The sequence below is a fragment of the Eulemur rufifrons genome, chromosome 30 (genome assembly GCF_041146395.1).
Source record: "Eulemur rufifrons isolate Redbay chromosome 30, OSU_ERuf_1, whole genome shotgun sequence".
In the NCBI taxonomy this organism is placed as follows: domain Eukaryota; kingdom Metazoa; phylum Chordata; class Mammalia; order Primates; family Lemuridae; genus Eulemur; species Eulemur rufifrons.
In genome coordinates this window covers 60540410-60562118 of record NC_091012.1, presented here as the reverse complement: position 1 = coordinate 60562118, position 21709 = coordinate 60540410, and the positions used below count along the sequence as shown (strand labels likewise).

General features: G+C 34.5%; 1 protein-coding gene across 3 annotated transcripts in view; it reads right to left on the bottom strand.

The window, feature by feature from the left end:
- The window catches only part of AMMECR1 (AMMECR nuclear protein 1), a 110647-nt gene that overhangs the window by 49509 nt on the left and 39429 nt on the right, over positions 1-21709 (bottom strand). For 2 of the 3 annotated variants that reach the window (XM_069463524.1, XM_069463523.1), the window contains one exon: positions 9228-9338. The exons of the other annotated variant lie outside the window; for it this stretch is intronic. In XM_069463524.1, the coding sequence (XP_069319625.1) occupies positions 9228-9338 (111 nt within the window). The remainder of the gene's footprint in view (positions 1-9227; positions 9339-21709) is intronic. 3 annotated transcript variants of the gene reach the window in all.

Sequence of the window (21709 nt, the reverse complement as noted above, 5' to 3'; positions counted from 1 at the left end):
AAAATGCCATATTATAATCTTACAGGGCCACCATTGTATATGCGGCCCATCATTAACCAAAACATCATTAGGCAGTGCATGATTGTACTGTTTTCCATCTTTAAAAATTCCTAGCACCTATGAAATTCTTATTCCAATACAATTTTTTTAAAGTTACCAATTGTCCATGTCTATTTTGTTACATAGATATAGATATATCTTATTTCTTTTGTTAACAAGAAGCAGATCAGATAATGTAGCTCTTTAGGATAAGACTTTTATGTTGAATGTCTGCTCTTTATTTAAAAAGTGAGAGAGAAATGTAAAGAAAAACCTAGAAGTTGTTTCTAAGAAAAATATATTTATGATGCAAGACAAAGGGCTAACACTATGTGTTTAGCCTTTAAAGATCACCAATTGTTATCAATAATGAAAAGGAAATTTCTCCCAAGGACTAGTACTTGGGATATCCACATTTGAGGGAGTTTAAAGTTTGAGGGAAGGGCAAAGATCATAGAGAGGGGCTTTGTTTCTTTTGTCTTTTAAGGAAATCTTTTAAAAAGTATTTTCATGCTGAGTGCAGTGGTTCATGCCTGTAATGCCAGAACTTTGGGAGGCTGAGGCAGGAGGATCACTTGAGCCCGAGAATTTGAAACCAGCCTGAGCAACATAGTGAGATCCCACCTCTACAAAAAATAAAAATAAAAATAAAATTCATCCAGTGTGGTGGCATGCCCCTGTAATGCTGGATACTAGGGAGGCTGAGGCAGGAGGATCATTGAGCCCAGGAGTTCAAGGTTGCAGTGAGCTACGATTACGCCACTGTACTCTAGCCTGGGTGAAAGAGCAAAACTCTGTCTCAGAAAGAAAGAAATAAAAGAGTATTTTCTCACGGTCATAAAATCATAACTAAAAACTTAATATTCAATTGGGGCACCAAAACCTCAACATTCAATTATTTTAAAGTACCTAAATTCCTAACAACACTGTTCCCTTAGAAGTGGTAAAAGCATATGATTTGCATGATACTCTAATTCAAGTATGATCACACTGAGCTTACATCAGTATAACCATCTTATACTTCCAGAACACTAAGATACAAACCTATCCTCTTGCTCATTCAAGTGCTAATACCTCAAATACTTTAGACACTTAAGTGCACCCAATATTTATTGTGTAAACAGACAAAAGAAATATATTTTCAATGGCTATAATTTTAGGCCACATCTAATGTAATAATTTCATACAATATTTGCATTCTAACTTAGCTTTATCATTTCAGTCTTTCATCTGAAAAAATGAAGACTATCTCAGGCAATAATTCTCAGAAAAGGAGGTAAATATCAGTTTACTGAACTGAAGCAAAATATGAATTTACTTTAATAGGACAGGAGGAAAGCAGAATCTAAACTATTAACTTTTAATTTTCTTCATTTGCCAAGCATCAGGGCCATAACTCAATTTAGTTCTACCTAACATTTGGTGGACTTTGTGTATGTGTGCATTAGAGCACACACACACACTTTTAAAGTCCTCTATTGCAGAGGTTATTTTTCCCATAAGAAGTTCATTTTCCCCTTTAAAACATGTGTTACAAATTTCTCAAAATATCCAACACCTTGTATATGATTATTTTGACAATAACGATTTATATACATCCCTATAATTTTGACCTTTTGGGCCAATGTAGGATAAAAACAAACCCAAAAGTGGTATAGAGTGTTTTGCTTTGATATAAAGTAAACTAGGGATGAACCAAATAAAATAATTTCATAAATTGCTTTAAATAAATTTCAGCCTTACTACAAATATAAAGTATCTGTTCCTCTAGTATCATCTCTTCTGCCTCTAAGTGAAAAATCACTTTCTACCTAGAACTATAATTATTATACAACTTCTCATCTCTCCTAATATAAATGCATAAGGCAAATTAGACTAGATTTTCAGAATGAACTGTTTAAACATGATTAAAAGAGGGAAATAGCAGTCTCCTAAGAGCAAAGAGGTAAAGTACACAGATAGATGTAAGAATAGGGTTAATTTCTTGTGGTTCACCTTCTCCATATCAAACTTAAGAACCAAGAGCCCTGATACTGAAAAAAGCCCATTTTTAGCTTCTCTCACGCCTCTCTTTTACAGACGGGCTTTTTTCTCTTTTTTGCCCAAAGGCATTGTGCCTGCAGCTCTTAATCAAAGCAGCAGGGAGATTCCAACTGGAAATCCTGAAGATCTGAAAGATGTGATAAGGAATTAGAATTTGATATATTCACTACACTTAATTTCTGTGGCAGTAGGTGCTATATAAATTCAGACAATTCTCTATAATTTAGGAGCCATTACCCATACTGGAAATGGTTCTTGCTCTTTAGTTTCTCTTTCCATATTGTGCTGGGCATTTTTTGGCCACATCTTTGCACATCAGCACAACCTTGGGATAATGAAGGAGTTCAGTAACCTAGCAGCTAAAATTAAGATTCCAGAGTTCTGCAGATATTTCACCATGCTTTCCCATGGTTAACATTGAGTAAAGAGAATATGACAATCTAGGTTACAAACTCTATCTTAAATTAAATGCTTATAAAATGTGACAAACATTTAATTTCTCATTTGGTAATTAGTACACTGAAACTATCAAATTAGGTATGAATTTTAGGACTCAGGTCATCTTCCCTTTTGGAAAAAGGCAACAAAATGTAGGTTGCAAGTTAAACTAATTAGTTTTGTATTGTGTTTTTGATACATCTAATTTATTTCTCCAAAAAGCATACTTTAGCCAGGAGTCTTGCCACAAACACTTGCCAAAAATAGCCTGGCCTTATCATCTCCAGAATGAGCTTCCATGACAATAATGTACAGTCAGAAGTGACGCATGTACAGCTTTCCTTTTCATAAGAAAAATCAATCTGGGTGATGCTACCATAAAGATTAACATCAAATGAGAAAGAGGAGGAACTTGTTTCATCTAATTATTCACAATGAGCCAACTATAGTTACATAAAATAATCAATAATAAGAATGATCACAAAGAAGGATCTACCATGATGGGGGGGAAATATAATTGTGCTGCTTACAATGGCTTTAAACTCATATTGCTTTAGAAACTTTTAAAGTCATACTGCTATAAGTATGCCAGATTACAACACCAAAATATAAAAGCAAATTCAGCTTACAATGAATCTAGCCACCTAGAAGTACCCAATTTAGTTGAAAGCAATAAAGTAGGTTTGTTAGCTGTTTTCAATAACTCAAAAAATCTATTGGAAAGTGAACATTTGCCACATGCAATCGATCAATTAGTCTCTCCCCTACCACACACACACAATGCTACTCATTCACACAGAACAATACAAAACTCCAAAACAAAACAAAACACATCACCTTTTATGTAGTCACACTGTTCCCTATAAAAGATTAACCCCCTGTTGCCAGTTTCTCAGAATTAAGCAGCACAACAAGCATTCTGAACTGGCATAGTTCAGAATCAAGCTTCAGAGACTGTCAGCACCTGCATAATTATTTCACTGCTAAGAGGTCTACGTACGACAAGGTAAACCAGAGAAAAAGAAAGATAGTCTTTTAGGTGTGGTGATAGACCAGATTCCTGTTTTACTAAATAATAACACACCTATTAATCACTTATGTATTCTAGAAACAAATACTGCCAACTTGAATTTAAATAAAGCAGCAGTACAATTCACTATTGCAAAGATGTGGAAACAACCCAAGTGCCCATCAATACATGAGTGAATTAATAAAATGTGGTATATGTATACTATGGAATACTACTCAATTACAAAAAACAATGGCAATCTAGCACCTCTTATGTTATCCTGGATAGAGCTAGAGCCCATCCTTCGAAGTGAGATATCACAAGAATGGAAAAATAAGCACCACATGTACTTGCCATCAAATTGGTATTAACTGATCAATACTAAGGTGCTCATATGGTAGTATTCATTGGATGTCGGTCAGGTGGGGGGCTGGGGGTAAACTCACAACTAATGGATGTGGTGCATGCTGTATGGGGGAAGGGCACACCTCTAGCCCTGGCTTGGGAGAGGCAAAGGCATTACTTGTAACCAAAATGTTTGTACCCCATAATATCCTGAAATAAAAAAAAGAAAGAAATAGATCTATACTTTACTGGACAATTTATGAGCCAAAATTTTAAAAAATCTTTTTTGACTGAGATGTTTATATTCATCCATATTAGTTATAATTCTCTTCTCTAGAAAAGTATGTACTTAGAAAACATACTGTTCTATAAAGGGGAAATAAACAGGGGAAATAAATCTGTCTCTGCTTTCTAACATGTAAAAGCCATAAACACAATACTAGAAATTATCTTCTTTAGCAGAGAGTATTTCTACTTTGAAATCTTGAGCATTGATAAATATAGTAATTTGTGGACTCTTATCACCAACTTATATGGACAGATTTTGTTATCACTAATTCTGAGCTCTCCATCATGCTTCTTATTTCCTATAATCTTTCTTGCTTTTACCAGGAGCTTCCAAAGTCAGGGAAAGAATAGTCTACTTAATAATTCCATGTTATAATTCTCACAAAGTTTTCATGCTATCTACACAGAAACTATGTATTTTTACAATTGGGAAGAACTCCTCAGGCTATTTATAAGGTTTTATTTCAATCTAAAATAAATGAAAACTTTGATTAGGAGAACATACAACTTGACTGTGACAAGTATTTTAAAACAGTTATGTTTATGAATAAAAACTTAATCCAGGATAGGCATTTCATTTAAAAAGTACCTAGTCATTTTTTAAAGAAAGGTTTTAAGGGGCCACAAACAAGTTAGACCTGCCGTCGGTACCAGTCTGCGGCCTGGCCTCAGAGCTCCACCACCACCCCTCACCACCCCCCCATGGAAAAATTGTCTTCCATGAAACTTAGGAATGGGGACCAGGGAAGTGGGGGGGCACACAGCAGGAGGTGAGGCAAGCAAATGAAGCTTCACCTGTATTTACAGCCGCTCCCCTCCCCATTGCTCATTAGGGACGGCTGAGTTGGACCATTGTCTTCAATAAAATGGTTAACTTTTAATAGAAAGGGTACTCAAAAAGATGTGTACATTAACATGTTCATTGCGACATTATTCACAATAGCCAAAAGATGGAAGCCACCCACCCAAATATCCATTGATAGATGAATGGATAAACAAAATGTGGTGTATATAATGGAATATTATTTAGTCTTAAAAAGGAATGAGATTCTGATATATGCTACAACACCACATGAACCTTGAAAACATGCTAAATGAGCTAGTAATATAATGATGAATATTGTATGATTCCACCTGATATGATGTACATAGATTAGTCAAATTCATAGAGACAGAAAGTAGAATTTATTGCCAGAGACTGGGGGAGAGGGAATGAGGAGTTAATGTTTAATGGGTACAGAGTTTCAGTTGGGGAAGATAAAAAAGTTTTGAAGATGGATAATGGTGACGGTTGTACAACAATGTGAATGTGCTTAAGGCCATATAACTGTACACTTAAAAATGGTTAAAATGGTAAATTTTATGTTATGTATATTAATATTTTACCACAATAAAAAAGACATAGCTAACATTCTGAAAATTGAACAGTCTATCTAATTACAACACAGTGAATAATCAGATTATTTTAATTTTTTGAAAACTATACCTGGAGTGTCTTAATTCCATTGTTTATTTTTTTTGTTTGCTTTCTCCTTTCTTTATACCCCAACTCCCTAAGTTCATTTGATACCATTTATTCATTTTGTGAGTTTTAAGATGGGAAAGGTTTTTTGTGTTTTTTTTAAGGGGATGGGAGGGGAGGGGAGGGGAGGAAGGCAGAAGGGCAGGGAATGGTTTTAAGATGGGAAAACCAGGCTCCAAGAATCACCAATTGTTATGTTCAAAAAAATTATATTCTTCTTGAAGTGTAGTCCATGCAGCCAAAGAATACCATTTCATACCATCAGTAGTATATTTTTGTAATAAGCATTATCCTTTAACACAATATTAATACAAGTCAATTTTCTTCTGACTAGTCTATACATCTCTGAGTAATATACTTTCTATAATGGATTTTCTGGAATTTTAAATAATGTTCCAAAGTTTTATTCTTAACTCCTAACTAAAATTTTTGAGGAATTATTGATCCATGATTTATCATATTTATAGTAACCTGCTTTCAGGTTCATTATTTTCATGACAAGGCTATAAAAAAATTATCAGAAAATTTTATTTTGTCTTATCTTAAATGTAGCAGCTAAGAGCATGGACTTTGCCGTCATGTAGCCTGGATTTGAATCCTGGTTCTACCACTTACTAGATGTGCAAGTGAGTAAATTATTTAAATGTTCTAAATCTCAGTTTCTTCATTTTTAAAATGTGGATATTAATACCTAAAAGTTGTGTGAGAACTATGCAGATATAGCTCCTCAGCAATGTCTGCAGGTAGTAAATTCTTAATAAATGGTAGCCATTAATGATAACAATCATAACAACATAACATGTAGAAATGATAAACGCACTATTGGACTGAAAAAAACATTATATTGCAACTTTTAAAAAATTACTCCTTATAGTTTTTGATGCTAAAATGAATCCAGGAAAAAAGATTAATTGTATTTTGTAAGACTTGTTTTGTTTGTCTCTTCCAAATAACTTGATTCTTAATATCATGTTAAACAAAAGAAATTAAGCCAAACAAAAATGAGAAAACCAGGTTATGTGTATGCATGTATATACACACAAACATGAGTATGCACACACACACACACACACACACACACACACACCTCTTTAATGTGCCATATACAATCTGAGGAAGTTGTATAGAAACATGAGAAAAAAGTTGAAAAGTAAACAGGAAGAGCCACAAACTACAATGAGGGTAACAAGGTATACAAATGTAGGCAAATTTCCAAATTTAACTATTTGAACAATTCATTCAGAATCACATTATTGTCAGAAAAATATACTGTATTTCTTCTGGTCATTACTCTAGGGAGATAGATCAACAAGTCCAGAAAAGTTGGATATTCTCATTCCTTCTTCTCAATGAAGGCAAAAGAATTTGTTTTTCTTTAAACAAAACCAAGTTGCTACCATAGTTACTACTACCTAAAGATTTCTAAAGCATATAATGTTTGATAATGTGATCTCTGTTACAATTTCATTAGAAATCACATAGGGTTTCTACATTGCCAACTCTTACTACCCAAATATAAAATAAAATTCTGTTTCAGAAACAGACTTGGGTTTTTAAAAATGTGTTAGGTTTCAAAACACTAATGGCACAAGACACCAGGGTGGAAGGACATAAGGATTCTGTAGTCAGATAAGTTGAAGTCTGGAAAATGCTGCATTTTTTTTCTCTCTCTTAGAGATTCTTAACACTGTTAACAAGAAAGGTTCTGAGACGTCCTGCAGTGGGCAGAGCTGTTTACAATTTTTAACCAGTACTTCCCAAACTTACTTGGCCACAGAATTCTTTCTTTCAGGTAATGCCAAGGAATCAACATTCCTCATAACAACTTCTTTTGGAAAATGTACAATAAATTGCCATTGATTAGTTATTAAACATGTAATTTCTTTATTATTATTATTATTACAGATTTAGGGGGTACAAGTGCAGTTTTGTTATGGGGATGTATTGCATAGTGGTGAAGTCTGGGCTTTTTTCTGTAACCATCACCCAATTAGTATATGTAGTACGCATTAGGTAATTTCTCATCCCACATCCCCCTGCCACCCTCCCACCCTTTCGAGTCTCCAATGTCTATTATTCCACTCTCTATGTCCATGTGTACAATTATTTAGCTCCTACTTATAAGTGAGAACGAGGTATTTGACTTTCTTAAACATGAATTTCATATGTACCTGTCTCAAAAAGGTAGTCATTGCTAGAATTTAAGTCCTAAAATGTGCCCACTGTATTTCACATCAGAAAAAAATCTAACATGCCTAGACTAGTATTTATACTATGTTGTATACTTAAGTTATAGTTATTTCCAGAATATGTGTTTTGACCCCCTTACAGCCTATATGTTATTTAATCAAGTCCAAACACCCAGTTTCTACTACCTGTGAAAAGCTAAAAATAAATGTGATCCTCCAAGCCATTGCTTTTCTTTCTGGGCTTTTCTGTAAGCTGAGAAAACCCTGCAGCTGTGAGCTACTGCACACCTTCAAATATAAGAATTCAGTTACAGCATTTTATTAACTGGCGCTATGAGCCTGCACTTATGCAATTCTACAGTAAAATAATAAATGTTTCTACAACATTAATCCTGAAGCAAAGTAGTGATTGATTATTACTTAATTCCCTTGACATCCCCCTAACATCTCTCTTAAGTACATAGAACAAAATACTGTAATTACTACTTTACCTATGGAGGTTGAGCAACTTGCCCCAAGTACCAATAATAGTCAGCAGGGACCAATTTCTTGTTGGACAGACACTGTGCATATTACAACTATAGAAACTGTATCAGATAATCACCCTAAAATATGAACAAAAACAGGAAATTCCTTTACTAATAGCTTATTATTTAAGGAATTTTCTTCTTTTGAAATAATTTTGGAACACAATTTGCTAGAAATCTAAACTTAAACCAAAAAAATCAGATGGCATGCAAGATAGCTTTTTGTGAGTTCATAAATTAAGAACAAAGTCTTAACAACCGTAATGAGGCATTCGTTACTTTATCCTTGGTTAGATGAAACAAAATAAGCAGGCTACACAATTAATTCTGGGTGAAGTGTAAATGTGAACAATTATGCTGCCAGGCTATGGCATCACTTTCTTCCTAGGTTTTCCCTTCAATTTCAAAAGTACATAAAAAAGTGATGACTTATGTAAGATGAAAGAGATATCAACTATTTTTAAGAAGCTTAATAGGGAGGAAACAATGACTGTTACTATAAGAAATAATATATTTTGGCAACCCATGGACATTTGGTCACTGATTTTCAAGTTATACACAATAAGTTGGCCATTGGAATAAAAAAAACCTTCAAAACATCTATGGCAGAATACATGTAATCACAGCATTTTATATTATGATGTTATATATCAATAACATTTTACCAGAGATAGGGTAAATGGTCAGAGAAAAGGAAAAACCTGACATGAAAGGAATCAAGAATGTTGACAATTCAGTAAAAGAAAAGGAGTTAAAAGTATCAGGTTCAAGTTCCATAAGTTTTTTTTCTTAATGTAAAAGCAGAGGTAAAAAAAATTGGTCTTCACCTGGTAAGTGTGTACTCCCTGAGTCCTGAATGCAAATTCATGGCAGAAAAAGTACCTATGCATCCACGCAATCTTTTGTCTCGACCAATCTTCCATGTTACAAACAGTGGGCTGTAATGGAAGATAAAAATAGGGTAAATCAATCAATTCAATTTAAGCAAGTATTTATTGAATACTGACTTATATTCCGGTTAGGTGCCTGAGACCAAAAGACAGGCCCTCAAGGGGCTCAGAGGCTAGCCCAATAGGACTGCATTTAGCAAAAATTATATTACATTGTGTTGAGTGTGTTCTATATGTTAGGAACCACAATAAATATTTTAAACAAATTATTTATATTAATCTTCATCAACAACTCTAGGAGGCTGATACTAATATTCCTATTTACAGATGAGGTAGTCCCACAGTTGAAACATAATGAAGTGGGTACTCGAACCTGCGCAATCTTGACTATAGGCTGACTGCCTGCCTGATTCCTCATTTAAACCTCAAGTTACTGATTTGTAAACCTAATTTAGAAAATCATGGGAAACAATCAACAATTTCAATAAATACTTCCTGAAAATACAGGGGCTATGTACTGTGAAAGGTGCTACAAGAATGCCTAAAACACTGGCTCTCCACAAAGAGGCAGGCATGTTCACAGATAACTAATACAAGGCAAAAGGAAATATGTACTATAAACTATGTCCAAAATGCCATTAATTAAGCTACTGGGATAGAAGAAAATTTCATCAAGCTTGATAATCTTTAGCTTGGTCTAGAAAAATGAGTAGGATTCAGAAAGGTGAAGGACAACAGCAAACATTAACAAAATAATACTCTGAAACCAGAAAATTTATTTTTAGATGAAAGTGTTACCTATAAATACAATCTCTCAAGCATCAAAGAGCAAAGTATCAATTATAATAAATGGCATCAAGAATAATGTGGTTTTAGATGAAGTTTAATACAGTGGGTGTTTGGATTCTGCAGCAAACCACTGACAGCCTCAATTAATGGTTAAGTCTAAAAACAATTATTATGTTCTAATTAGAAGCAACTTTGTATGTCAGTTTTGTGAAATAAAATAATTTACTCATTTTAGCATATTTTGTAAAAAGATAAATAACTTACAGTTGGAGATGGTCTGTGTTAATATGAGTATTCACAGTAATACTGGTATAATACATTTCTGCTTTCTAAAAATTTAAATTTTAGGCGGACATACCATATGTTACTTTTCTTCTAATACACTAGTGAATTGGAGAACAGTCTTTCTTTAAAATACTTTCTAGTGAGTCATCAGCAGTTGGAAGAAAAGTTATCCCATTCAAGCATTTCAATCACCCACTTCAAACATTTAAATTATGCTGAGTTCTGACAGCCACAATGGCAGGTAGGTTCCCAAATAAATAATGTATACAAACCAGAGAGCAAAACTAAGAGTTACCTTCTTCCAAGAGCCAAATGTCCAGTAGCATTCAAAAAGATGACTGAAGTATAAGGTCAAGTTACTGTCAACATTAGCATTCAAGTAAGGCATGACCTACACTAAAAGTGCTAAAATAAAAAGCAAATGGCCAAGTTTTCTGCTTTCTATATCATATGTATTAAACATAACTTGAGACAAGATTCCAATGCTCCATTTGGAAATTTTCCTCTAATTGCTCTTGACTAACAGTTGATCAGGAAGACAAGAATTAGATGGGATTATTTTCTCGCCAATTCTTTCATTACTCATACAAATACTAGTATCTTAAAATTTACACCCTATCTTGAAAGATGAATTTCACCTTCTCATTTTTCACTTTCTAAGTTGATAGAGTCAACGTCAGCAATCATTTTTATGGACAGTAAGCTATCAGCCCTCTCCTATAACAATGGGTATACAAAGTATCTCCATGTAAGACAGGTCCTTTGGCAGCTTCAGAATGAAATGAATCATACTATATGTAATAATGTGTCTTTAAAATACCACGATGGCTTCTTAATAACACAGAACTAACTATGTTGTATATTCTCTTCTTCAGTGACTTGAGTGAGAAACCTAACAGTGTGAGTGAATTCATTCCCTATCAAAAACACTGGAAAGTCATTTAAAAGTACTTTACCTTCAATTCTCTTATTTATCCCACTAAAATATATACATGCATCATTCTTACTATGATATAACCTTATCTGATCAAGTAAACATTCAAAATTTAAAGAATGCATAGAAAAAGAACACAAACGGAACACTGTACTATGTATGAAATATGTCGGGGGCCATTCAAACACGTGGGGGAAATGATAGACAGTTTCTTATAATGCTGTGCTATCACTGATGAAGGAATGATTGATTCAGAGCTTAAGGTGCTAGAAAACAAGCTGCATTTTGCAAGGCAGCCTGGGGACCAAAGGTGCACCACAATAAGCAAGGAGATGGAGATGTAAAAGTACACAGCACATTCAGGGAACAGGAAGTAGTCTTAACAGTCTTGATAACCTGCTATGGTCTCTTCCAGATGTAACATTCTTTGAATTTTGGGCACTGTTGAATATGTGTTCTCAAGAGCCTTCATAAGAGGTAGAGCAGATGCAGAATCATCTATACTCTCCCTATTACTTACCTGCCTCAGGCAACATCCACTTTGGGGGTTGGGATTGCGGGAAAGTATCTGTGTCAAAGATGGGAGGGAGTGCTACTAGACAACCCCACTGTGTTTAGGACAGATTCCTGAAGATGGAAGAAATCAGACTTTTAGTAGACAGAATAAAACTATTCCTTAAAAACCTGGGACTCTAATTTCTCATTTACAAATGCTCATACAACATCTTTTATAAAGAACACGTATGTGGAATTAAAAACAACCAAAATACCTAAAAGCAACATTTAATGGGGAAAAGAACCGCGGAAGTTAAGTATTTTAAAGTAGATTGAAACGTATTACAATAAACATTATGATTGGGGGGTGGTGGGGCAAGGGCAATATACGTAACCTAAACTTTTGTACCCCCATAATATGCTAAAATAAAATAAATAAATAAATAAAATTAAATAGTAATAAACATTCCTGAGCAGGAGAGATTGCATCTTGTGTGTGATAACCACTTTGTACAGGGAAACGACTACAGGAACATTCGATACATATTACCTAAAGATAGCAACAAATTTTTTTTTCTTCACCCAACACACAGAGAGAAGAAATAGGCAATTTCATTCTTAAATTGCTATTAAAACATGTATGAGTTCCCAAAAGGATGTAAGACATCAGCATAATCAGAGACAGATCAAAGTAGAAAAAGGGTTTTGAGCCTGTTGAGAGGAGCTGCTCAATGACAAGGAAATACAGAGAACAGTTCATAGTAAGACGAAGATTGAATGTTTTGGGGAAATGCTTTTGCCATATGGTTTGAGGCCACCTACATAATATTGAAAAAATACTACAAACTAGACAGGGGCTCAAAATGAGACAAAATATTAATGGAAATGTTTATCTGAGGGTAACCAGACATAGCTTTTTAAGGAATTTTCCTACTTCTGAACATTTTGTACCACTATGTTCTGAGAAACCTTTAGAGAAAAGTAAACTCTCCATTTTTTCCAGGTCTGTAGACAGAAACAGGAAGTAACCACCTAATCTAGGTGAATCCTCCCTGCCAACTGGCAGCCAATACTGTCAGGTCAATAGTAGCTCTCAAGGAAACATAGTTGCATGGAATCAGCAAAAGTACAAAAAGCAATGCAAATCTAAATAGGACACTCCCATCTATTGATGTGATCCAGAACAGATTAGAAATATGTTTGTGGGAGTCAGGTACAATTAGATGATACAATGAAAAGGGTATCTTTACTTAACAATATTTTACCTTAAATCCTCTCTCTCCTGCCATACCAAGGCAAAAACAGAAGTTAAAAAACTAGCATTGACCACTGCAAGCCTCCACTCTGCCAACTCACTCTTCTTTAGAATAAGATTTATAGGTGGCAACATTAACAAAATAATATCAACCCCTATCAATATAATAAGAATTTACTATGACAGGGATACTCAAGGTTATTTATACTAGATGGAGACACAGGAAAAGAGAGAAGCCCTGTAGTTTGGTTCTTTTCTTCTATCATCAAACAATGATTGCTTCTCAACTGTACTCAGGTTCCTCAGCAACTTAGCTCAAAAATCCAACAATATAACTCATACCATCCAACTAAACTCAGTACCATAATTCCCCAGGATCTAGAAGCTTAGATAAAAACAGAAATAGTAGTATCTTCTTTCCATCACCAGGTCAAAACCTTTCACTTCAACAAAAAGAAGCTATATATTTCATATCCGAATCATATAAACTATGGATTCAATTTGTAAAAACATACCTAATATGGTTAAATCTTGTAATAGCTTGGGCTGCCATAATAAAATACTGTAGATGGGGTGGCTTGACAATAGAAATTTATTTTCTCACAGTTATGCAGGCTAGAAAGTCCAAGATTAAGGTGCTGACAGGGTTCAGTTCCTGGTAAAGGCTCTCTTCCTGGCTGGTATATGGCCACTTTGACCTCACATGTAGCCTTTCCTCTGAGCGTGTGCAGGTGTGTGTGTGGTGGGGGGGGCGGCGGGGGGAGGCGGGGAGAGGGAGAGGGAGGAAGAGAGAGAGAGAGAGAGAGAGAGAGAGAGAACTCCCAGTGTCTCTTATAAGGACACTGATCCTATTGGATCAGGGCTCCATCTTTATGACTACATTTAACTTTAATTACTTCCGTATAGGTCCTATCTCTAAGTACATTCACATTGCAGGTTAGGACTTGAACATATGAATTTGTCTATAACAAATCCTTAACAAAAACTTTAGTATCTAGTTTAAAGTTTATATAACAATGTATCTAAGTCCATTAGCTAAAAGAGCCTTTAAGAGAAGATCCATTTTCTTTTACAGGTAAAAAACAAAAAGAGATCCAGGGAGACTAAGTACAAAGTCATCAGCCATTTAGTGCTAGAACCTGGCAAGTTCTCCAAATTTTCTTACTATTGATTTAATATGGTTCTTTTTTCCCACTACAGGAAAAAATTGTGAGTAGCAAATCTAGATGTCTTCTAATAGGCAAGACAATTGGAAAATCCTACGAACACTACAAAGCACCACACAAGTGAGCATAAGCAAAAATCTTCTCCTCTCAGGAGGAGAGGGAGAGAGATTCATGTGGCCCCGAGGCTGCAGGTTCCCCACCCAGAAGTTCCAGGACAAATTCAAAATGCTGGAATAGCCTAGAAACACTAGCCCCAATTTACAGGCTTCTACATTATTCCTATTAGAAGCCCACAGCAAAGCCTATAGTTTTATCTTTGATGGTTTCCCAACACCCTTTCTGATCCCTCTCAGCCTTCTAGCTTCATTTTTTCCTGTTGTCTAGCCAGCCTTCATCAAACTTAGGTCTTCTATTATCTACAAATTTCCTCCAAATCACAATTTCCATTTACAGCTACTCAGCTAGGTGTTGATCTGATTATTTAAGTAATTCTTATTATGGAATGAATGAGCCTTAACTTTTCCAGATAATTTGAAATTCAAATTGATAGGAAAGGAGAGAAATGGAAGGGGGCTAATCTTGGGGCAGGGTGGAGAAGGTAAGGTTCAGATGCATTTTAAATTTTCTCATCCAATCTTTTGCTGCAGATAAAGAAAATACACTAAATCACCATTGTAGCTTTATACCATACTCCTCTCTCCAACCTTTGTAAATGCCCTGTATCCCATGGGGCTCAGGGCAATAAGGAGACACTGCTTAGAGAGACGGCTTGGATAAGTACAGAAGACCACAAATATCTGAAAATGGGAATCAGGAATTACCAATCTTTCAATAGTTTTCTTTGCCTGGTGTTGCCAGAAATTCTATTATAGCAGTATTATATTCTCTTTTTCTCATTTCTGTAATTCTAACTTAACTGGCAAATGCCAGAGAAAAGGAGGCAGACCAAAGTCTAACAGGTGATTGGGGAGGTTGATTTTTTTTTTCTTTTTTGGTAAATCAAGGTTAATCACTACTGACATACAACCAGCGAAATCACAGGCATACTTTAAGGGATTACCTTGATTCTGCCAATTTTTGAACCCAAAGAAACATTTCTTCCTTTAGCAAGACCAAATCAACAATTTTCAGCAAACTTTAAAAAAAAATTCGGTCTCAGACTTGATACTCTGAGATAGTCTTATTGTTTTTTAGAGCCTTAAATTAGGTGAGAAAGACTAATTTGATTGGCAAAAAATACTATTTTTGCACATATTTTCTTTTCTTAGTGTACACTGCAGTGGGCATTGAATAAGTAACATTTTTAAGGATGAAATAGCTGTGTGTCTTTTTTTTTTTTTCTGATAACAGGAACACACCACAAATCTTTAATACCTGAAAATCTAATTTATAATTTTTAAATGACTCTTTGTTATAGATTTCAAAAATAAAATAATTTCTCTTTGGAATTCTGAAGCCATTTGTTCCAATGAACTTTAAGGTTTGAGACTCAGCCTTCACTATGAAAAAAATTATTCCAATATAAAATAGATTCAGGCAAAGTAAGATCTTCTATTGAAGTCTTAAGATTCCTAAACTCAATGTAAACAAAAAGGAAAACAAGAGAACCAGGTTCAGAAATTTTAGAATGAATATTGATATAGTTGACTCTTACTTTTTTATGCCATTAAAAAGTTGTATGGAACTTTGTTTTGATACTTCCATTTGACTGTGTATGCTGGATGGTCAGGGAATTTATAACACTTTAAACAATACAATGAAAACAACTAAAGGTGTTTGTTCTGGTTTTTGTGCCTATATATTATGACTCCCAGCTAATGACCTATCTTCTACCATCTTGTCTTCCCCACAGAGCCCACTCAATTAGCAGAAATAGAGAAGACAGGAAATAAATATGCTGATTGATTCAAACACTAATGTAAAAAGAGCTGGAAAATTATCCAGCTTCTTCACTGTATGTTTTTATCTTGTTTCCCACTCCAAAGAGATCTGATGCCAGGTTAATAAGACCTGCAATAAAACTGTGATATAGTTGTTTTTCAAGTTCTCTAGATATAGAAAGGTAATTGTTTCAAGTTTAAGGTCCTTGTATTGGATTACTTGCTCCCACAGGAGAAAGGAGTTGGAAAGACAGCTTTATGTCGAACCCTTCTCATTTTAGGGAAAGAAAAATGCAAGATCTAGGGATAAAGCAGTCAACAACTGAGACCACATTTTGTATCAGTGCTGCATATGTTGCCTTTGCTTTTTTCCTCTCGCTCTTCTTTCACCTTTTACAGAACAGTTCAACCTCTCAAGAACCTCTGCTATGAAATAACCAAAAGGTCGAGGTTTTTTAGATGGAATTGACACCCTCACCTTCAAAGTGCTTCTTTTTAAAAACCAACTTTATTAAAATATAATTTATATATAATAATGGCATCTATTTTAAGTGTAAAATTCAATGAATTTTGACAAATGTATATATACATGTAACCTAAACCAAAATCAAGGTATAAAACATTTCCATCAACCCAGAGAGTTCCCTTGTACCACTTTGCAATCAATCCCCTCCCCGAAGTCCTGGAAAAACTAATCTGCTTTCTGTCACTGGAGTTTTGCCTTTTCTAGAATTTCATATAAATGGAATCATCCAATATACAGTCTTGTGTGTCAATCTTCTTTCACTTAGCATAATTCTTTTGAGATTTCATTCATGTTGGTTGGTCTTTTTATTGCCAAGTAGTATTCCACGGAATAGATACATCACAATTTTTATCCACTCAACTGTTGATGGCTGTTAGGGTTGCTTCTGGTTTGGGGCTATTATAGATAAAGCCACTACCATAAAATGTGTGTTCAAGGTTTTTGTAACAGCTTTATTGAGGTATAACTGATAGACATAGAACTGCACATATTCAATGTGTACAATTTCATGAGTTTAGATATATGCAAAACAACAATGATACCATCACAACAATCAAGGTAACAGACATATCCAACACCTCCCAAAAGTTGTGCCTCTCCTCATGTCCCTTTGTTTTTTGTTTGTATGTTCTGTGGCAAAAACATTTAACATGAGATCTACCCTCTTAACAAATTTTGAAGTAGACAATCCCATATTAAACTATAGGCACTATTGAACAACTCCCCATTCTCCCTCCCCCATCCCCTGGTAACCACTACTGTATTCTCTGCTTCTGTTAGTTTGACTATTATAGATATCTCATATAAGTGGGAGCATGCAGTATTTGTCCTGTGACTGGCTTATTTCAATTTACATAATGTCCTTTTCCTTCTTTTCAAGGCTAAATAATATTCCATGTGTGTACATACCACATTTTCTTTAACCATTCATCTATTGATGGACACTTGGGTTGTTCCTATATCTTGGCTATTGTGAATAATGCTACAATGAACATGGAATTGGAGATCTCTCTTCTCAAGATCCTAATTTCAATTCTTTTGGATATATACCTAAAAGTGGGATTGCTGGATCCTATGATAGTCTTATTTTTAATTTTTTGAGGAATCGCCATACAGTTTTCCATAGCTGCTGCACTATTTTACATTCCCACAAGAATGTAAAAGTGTTCCAATTTCTCTAGCCTTATAGATTGAGTTGGGAAGAATTCTCTCCTCCTCTATTATCTATGAATTTGGTTTATTTGTTCGTTAAATATTTGACAGAATTTACCAGTGAATTCATTGGAAGCTAGAATTTTAATCATGGGATGGTTTTTAATTACAAACTTAATTTAAGAGGTGTAAGGCTACTCAGATTTTCTAATTCTTTTTGAGTCAATTTTGGTAAATTGTGTCTTTCAAAGAATTTTTCCATTTCATCTAAGTTGTAGAATTTATTGGCATAAAATCATTAAGAATACTCTCTTATTATCCTTTTAATGTCTGTAGGATCTATATAGCTATTATTTCATTCCAGTATTGGTAATTTGTTAATTGGTATCTTTTCTCTTTTTTACCTTTATCAGTCTAGCTATTGGTTTATCAATTTTATTGATCTTTTCAAAGATCTGCCTTTTGTTTTTATTGATTTTCTCTATTTTTTTTTATTTTCCTGATTTCTATTCCTCTATTATTTATCTTACTTACTTAGGGTTTAATTAAGCTTCTTAAGATAGAGGCTTACGGACTTTAGATCTTCCTTCTTTTAAACCTATAAATTTCCCCTGAAGTACTATGCTAATTGCATTTCACAAATTTTAGTATGTTATACTTTCATCATCATTCAGTTCAAAATATTTTCTAATTTCCCTTATGACTTTTTTGACCTATGATTTATTTAGAAGTATATCGTATAGGCCAGATGTGGTGACTCACACCTGTAATCCTAGCACTTTGGAAGGCCAAGGCTTGAGGTCAGGAGTTTGAAACCAGCCTGAGCAAGAACAAGAGCCCATCTCTAGAAAAATTAGCTGGGCATGGTGGCATGCACCTGTAATCCCAGTTTACTCAGGAGGCTGAGACAGAAGGATCGTTTAAGCCCAGGAGTTTGAGGTTGGAGTGAGCTATGATGACGCTATTGAACTCTAGCCAGAGTGACAGAGCAAGATTGTCTCAAAAAAAAAAAAAAGTATATTGTATAACTTCCTAATATTTGGGAATTTTCCAGGTATCTTTTTGTTATTGATTTCTAATTTAATTCCATTTTGGTCAGAAAACATATTTCATATGACTTCAATTCTTCTAAATACATTGAAAGCTTGTGTTATGGCCCAAAATATGTTCTAACTTAGTAAATATACCATGTGAATTTAAAAAGAAAATGTGTCTGGTAGTGTTAGGTCCAGTGTTTTATAACTGTCAATAAGTGCCCAGTTGGTTGATAATGTTGATCAGGTTTTCTATCTCCTCACTGATTTTCATCTGCTTGTTCTATCAATTACTGAGTTAGGAGTGTTGAAATATCCAACTCTAATTGTAGTTTTGTATACTTATCCTTTCAGATGTATCTGGTTTTTTTTGTTTATATATTTTGAGGCTCTGTTAGGTGCATACACATTTAGGATTACTAATTTCTTGATAAACTGACCACTTTATCATTATGAAAAGGCCCTCCTTATACCTAGTAGTACTGCTTGTCCTAAAATCCAATTCATTAACATAGTTATTTCAGCTTTCTTATGATTAGTGTTTGCATGATATATCTTTTTCCATCTTTTTAACCTATCTGTGTCTTTATCCTTAAAGTGGGTTTCTTATATATAGTTGGGCCTTGCATTTTTTTTTTTTAAATTGAGACAGGGTCTCACTATGTTGGCCATGATGGTCTTAAACTCCTATGTTCAAGTGATCCTCCTGACTCAGCCTCCTGAGTAGCTGGGATTACAGGCATGAGTCACCATGCCTGGCTTTGCATTTTTATGCAGGCTTTTAATTGGAGTGGCTAGACTACTTATATTTAATGTAACTATTGACATGGTTGGGTTTAAGTCTACCATCTTTATATTTGATATCTGTTCTATATATTTCCCATTTGTTCTCCACTTCTTTTTCTGTCTTTGAGATTAATTTTTTATTATTTCATTTGTCACCACTACTACCTTATTAGTTATGCTTTTTTTTAGTGATTGGTCTAGGTTGTATAAGATGCATCTTTAACTTACTGCAATCTGCTTTCAAGTAATATCATATTACTATGCATATAACAGAAGGACCTTAATAGTATACTTCCTTTTCACTCCTCCCATTCCTTGAGGCTATTGTCATACTTTAACTTCTCTTTTATTTTGCCTTTCTCCACATAGTCAAAGATGCCTTTTACTTCTATATACCATATAAATCTCCTGATAAATTATTAATTTTCCTTTAAACCATCACTTAACTTTTACAGAAATTTTAAAATGAGGGAAAAAGTCTTTTATATTTACCCTACACTTGCCACACCTGTCTGCCACTCTTCACTACTTTGCAGAGATCCAAGATTCCATCTGGTATCATTTTCCTTCAGCCTGAACAGCTTCCTTTAATATTTCTTGTAGTTTAGGTGTGCTGGTGACAATTCTTTCCATTTTTGCCTGAAAAAATGTTTCACGTTATTTCTTTCTGCCTCATTTTTTAAAGGTATTTTCATTGGATATATAATTTGAGATTGGCAGTATTTTTTTTTTTTTACTTTCAGCACTTTAAAGATGTCATTCCATTGTCTTCTGGCTTTCATTGTTTCCGATGAGAAGTATTTTGTTCTTATCTTTGCTCCTCCGTATGCACCGTGTCTCTTTATTTTTTATCCTAGCAGCTTTTAAAATGTTCTATCATTGCTTTTTAACAATTTGATTATAATTGTCTTTAGCATGGTTTTCTTTGTGGTTTTCCTGTTTGGAGATCATTGAGATTCTTGGATAAATGGGTTTATAGTTTTCATCATATTTAGAAAATGTCTAGCCATTATTTTTCAGCTATTCTTTCTGTTTATTCCTCTCTCCTTTCCTTATGGAACTCCACACACGTGTACCTTAGTCAGCTTGATACTGTCTCACAGTTCACTGGGGCTTTTTTTCCTTCAGTTTTTTCCTATTCTGTTTCAGATTGGATAATTTCTATTGTTATATAGTTGAATTCAGTCTTTTCTTCTGCAATGTCTAATTTGCTATTTATCTCATCCAGTGAATTTTTCATTTTGTATATTTTTCAGCTCCAGGAGATCCATTTGGTTATACTTTTCATTTCTTTACTCACTATATTCATTTTTTTCTTTCAATCCTTCAACATATTTTCATAGTTGTTTTAAAGTCTTTGTCTGCTAATACTATGACCATCATTTCTGGTTTTGTTTCTATTGACTGACTTCCTCCTGGTTATGGGTCACATTTTAGTGCTTCTTGGAATGTCTAGTAATTTTATGGATGCCAGATATGATAATCATTATATTGTTGAGTGTATCTTGCTGTCCTCCTTCAAAAAGTGGTGAAGTTTATTTTGTCATGCAGTTAAATTATTTGTGGATAATTATTTTTCAAGGTATGGTTTTAAGTTTTGTTAGTTTGGGTTTAAAGTAGCCTTTAACTCTAGGGCTAAACTAGTTTAGCCCTACTATAATACTAAGGTATGACCCTTCTTGGGTCTCTATGGATGTCCTGGGTGTTCAATAAAATCTCACAACTCACAGTAAGAACTCAAATGTCTTTCATCCTTGTATGAGCTCTGGTAAGTTTTCAGTTTATAGCTCCCAAGCAGTTGTTTTTTGTCCAGCCTCATGGTGTTTCCCTTGACACATGCACAGATTCATAGTCAGTCAAAGATAAAGGGAGCATCTACGCAGATTTCTGGAGTTATTTCTCTGAGTAGCTCCCCCTCTCCATTACTTTGCTCCATAAATTCCTGCCCCCCCAAGACCTCCCTGAGTTTCTATCACTGTCTCATCAATTCAGCAAGATTGCAGGCTCTGCTTGGGTTCCCTCTCACAATGCTGTGGTCTAGAAACTGCCTGCAGGCAAAAAGTCAGGGTGACTGTAGAGCTCACTTTGTTCCCTTTCTCTTAAAGATAACAGTCCTG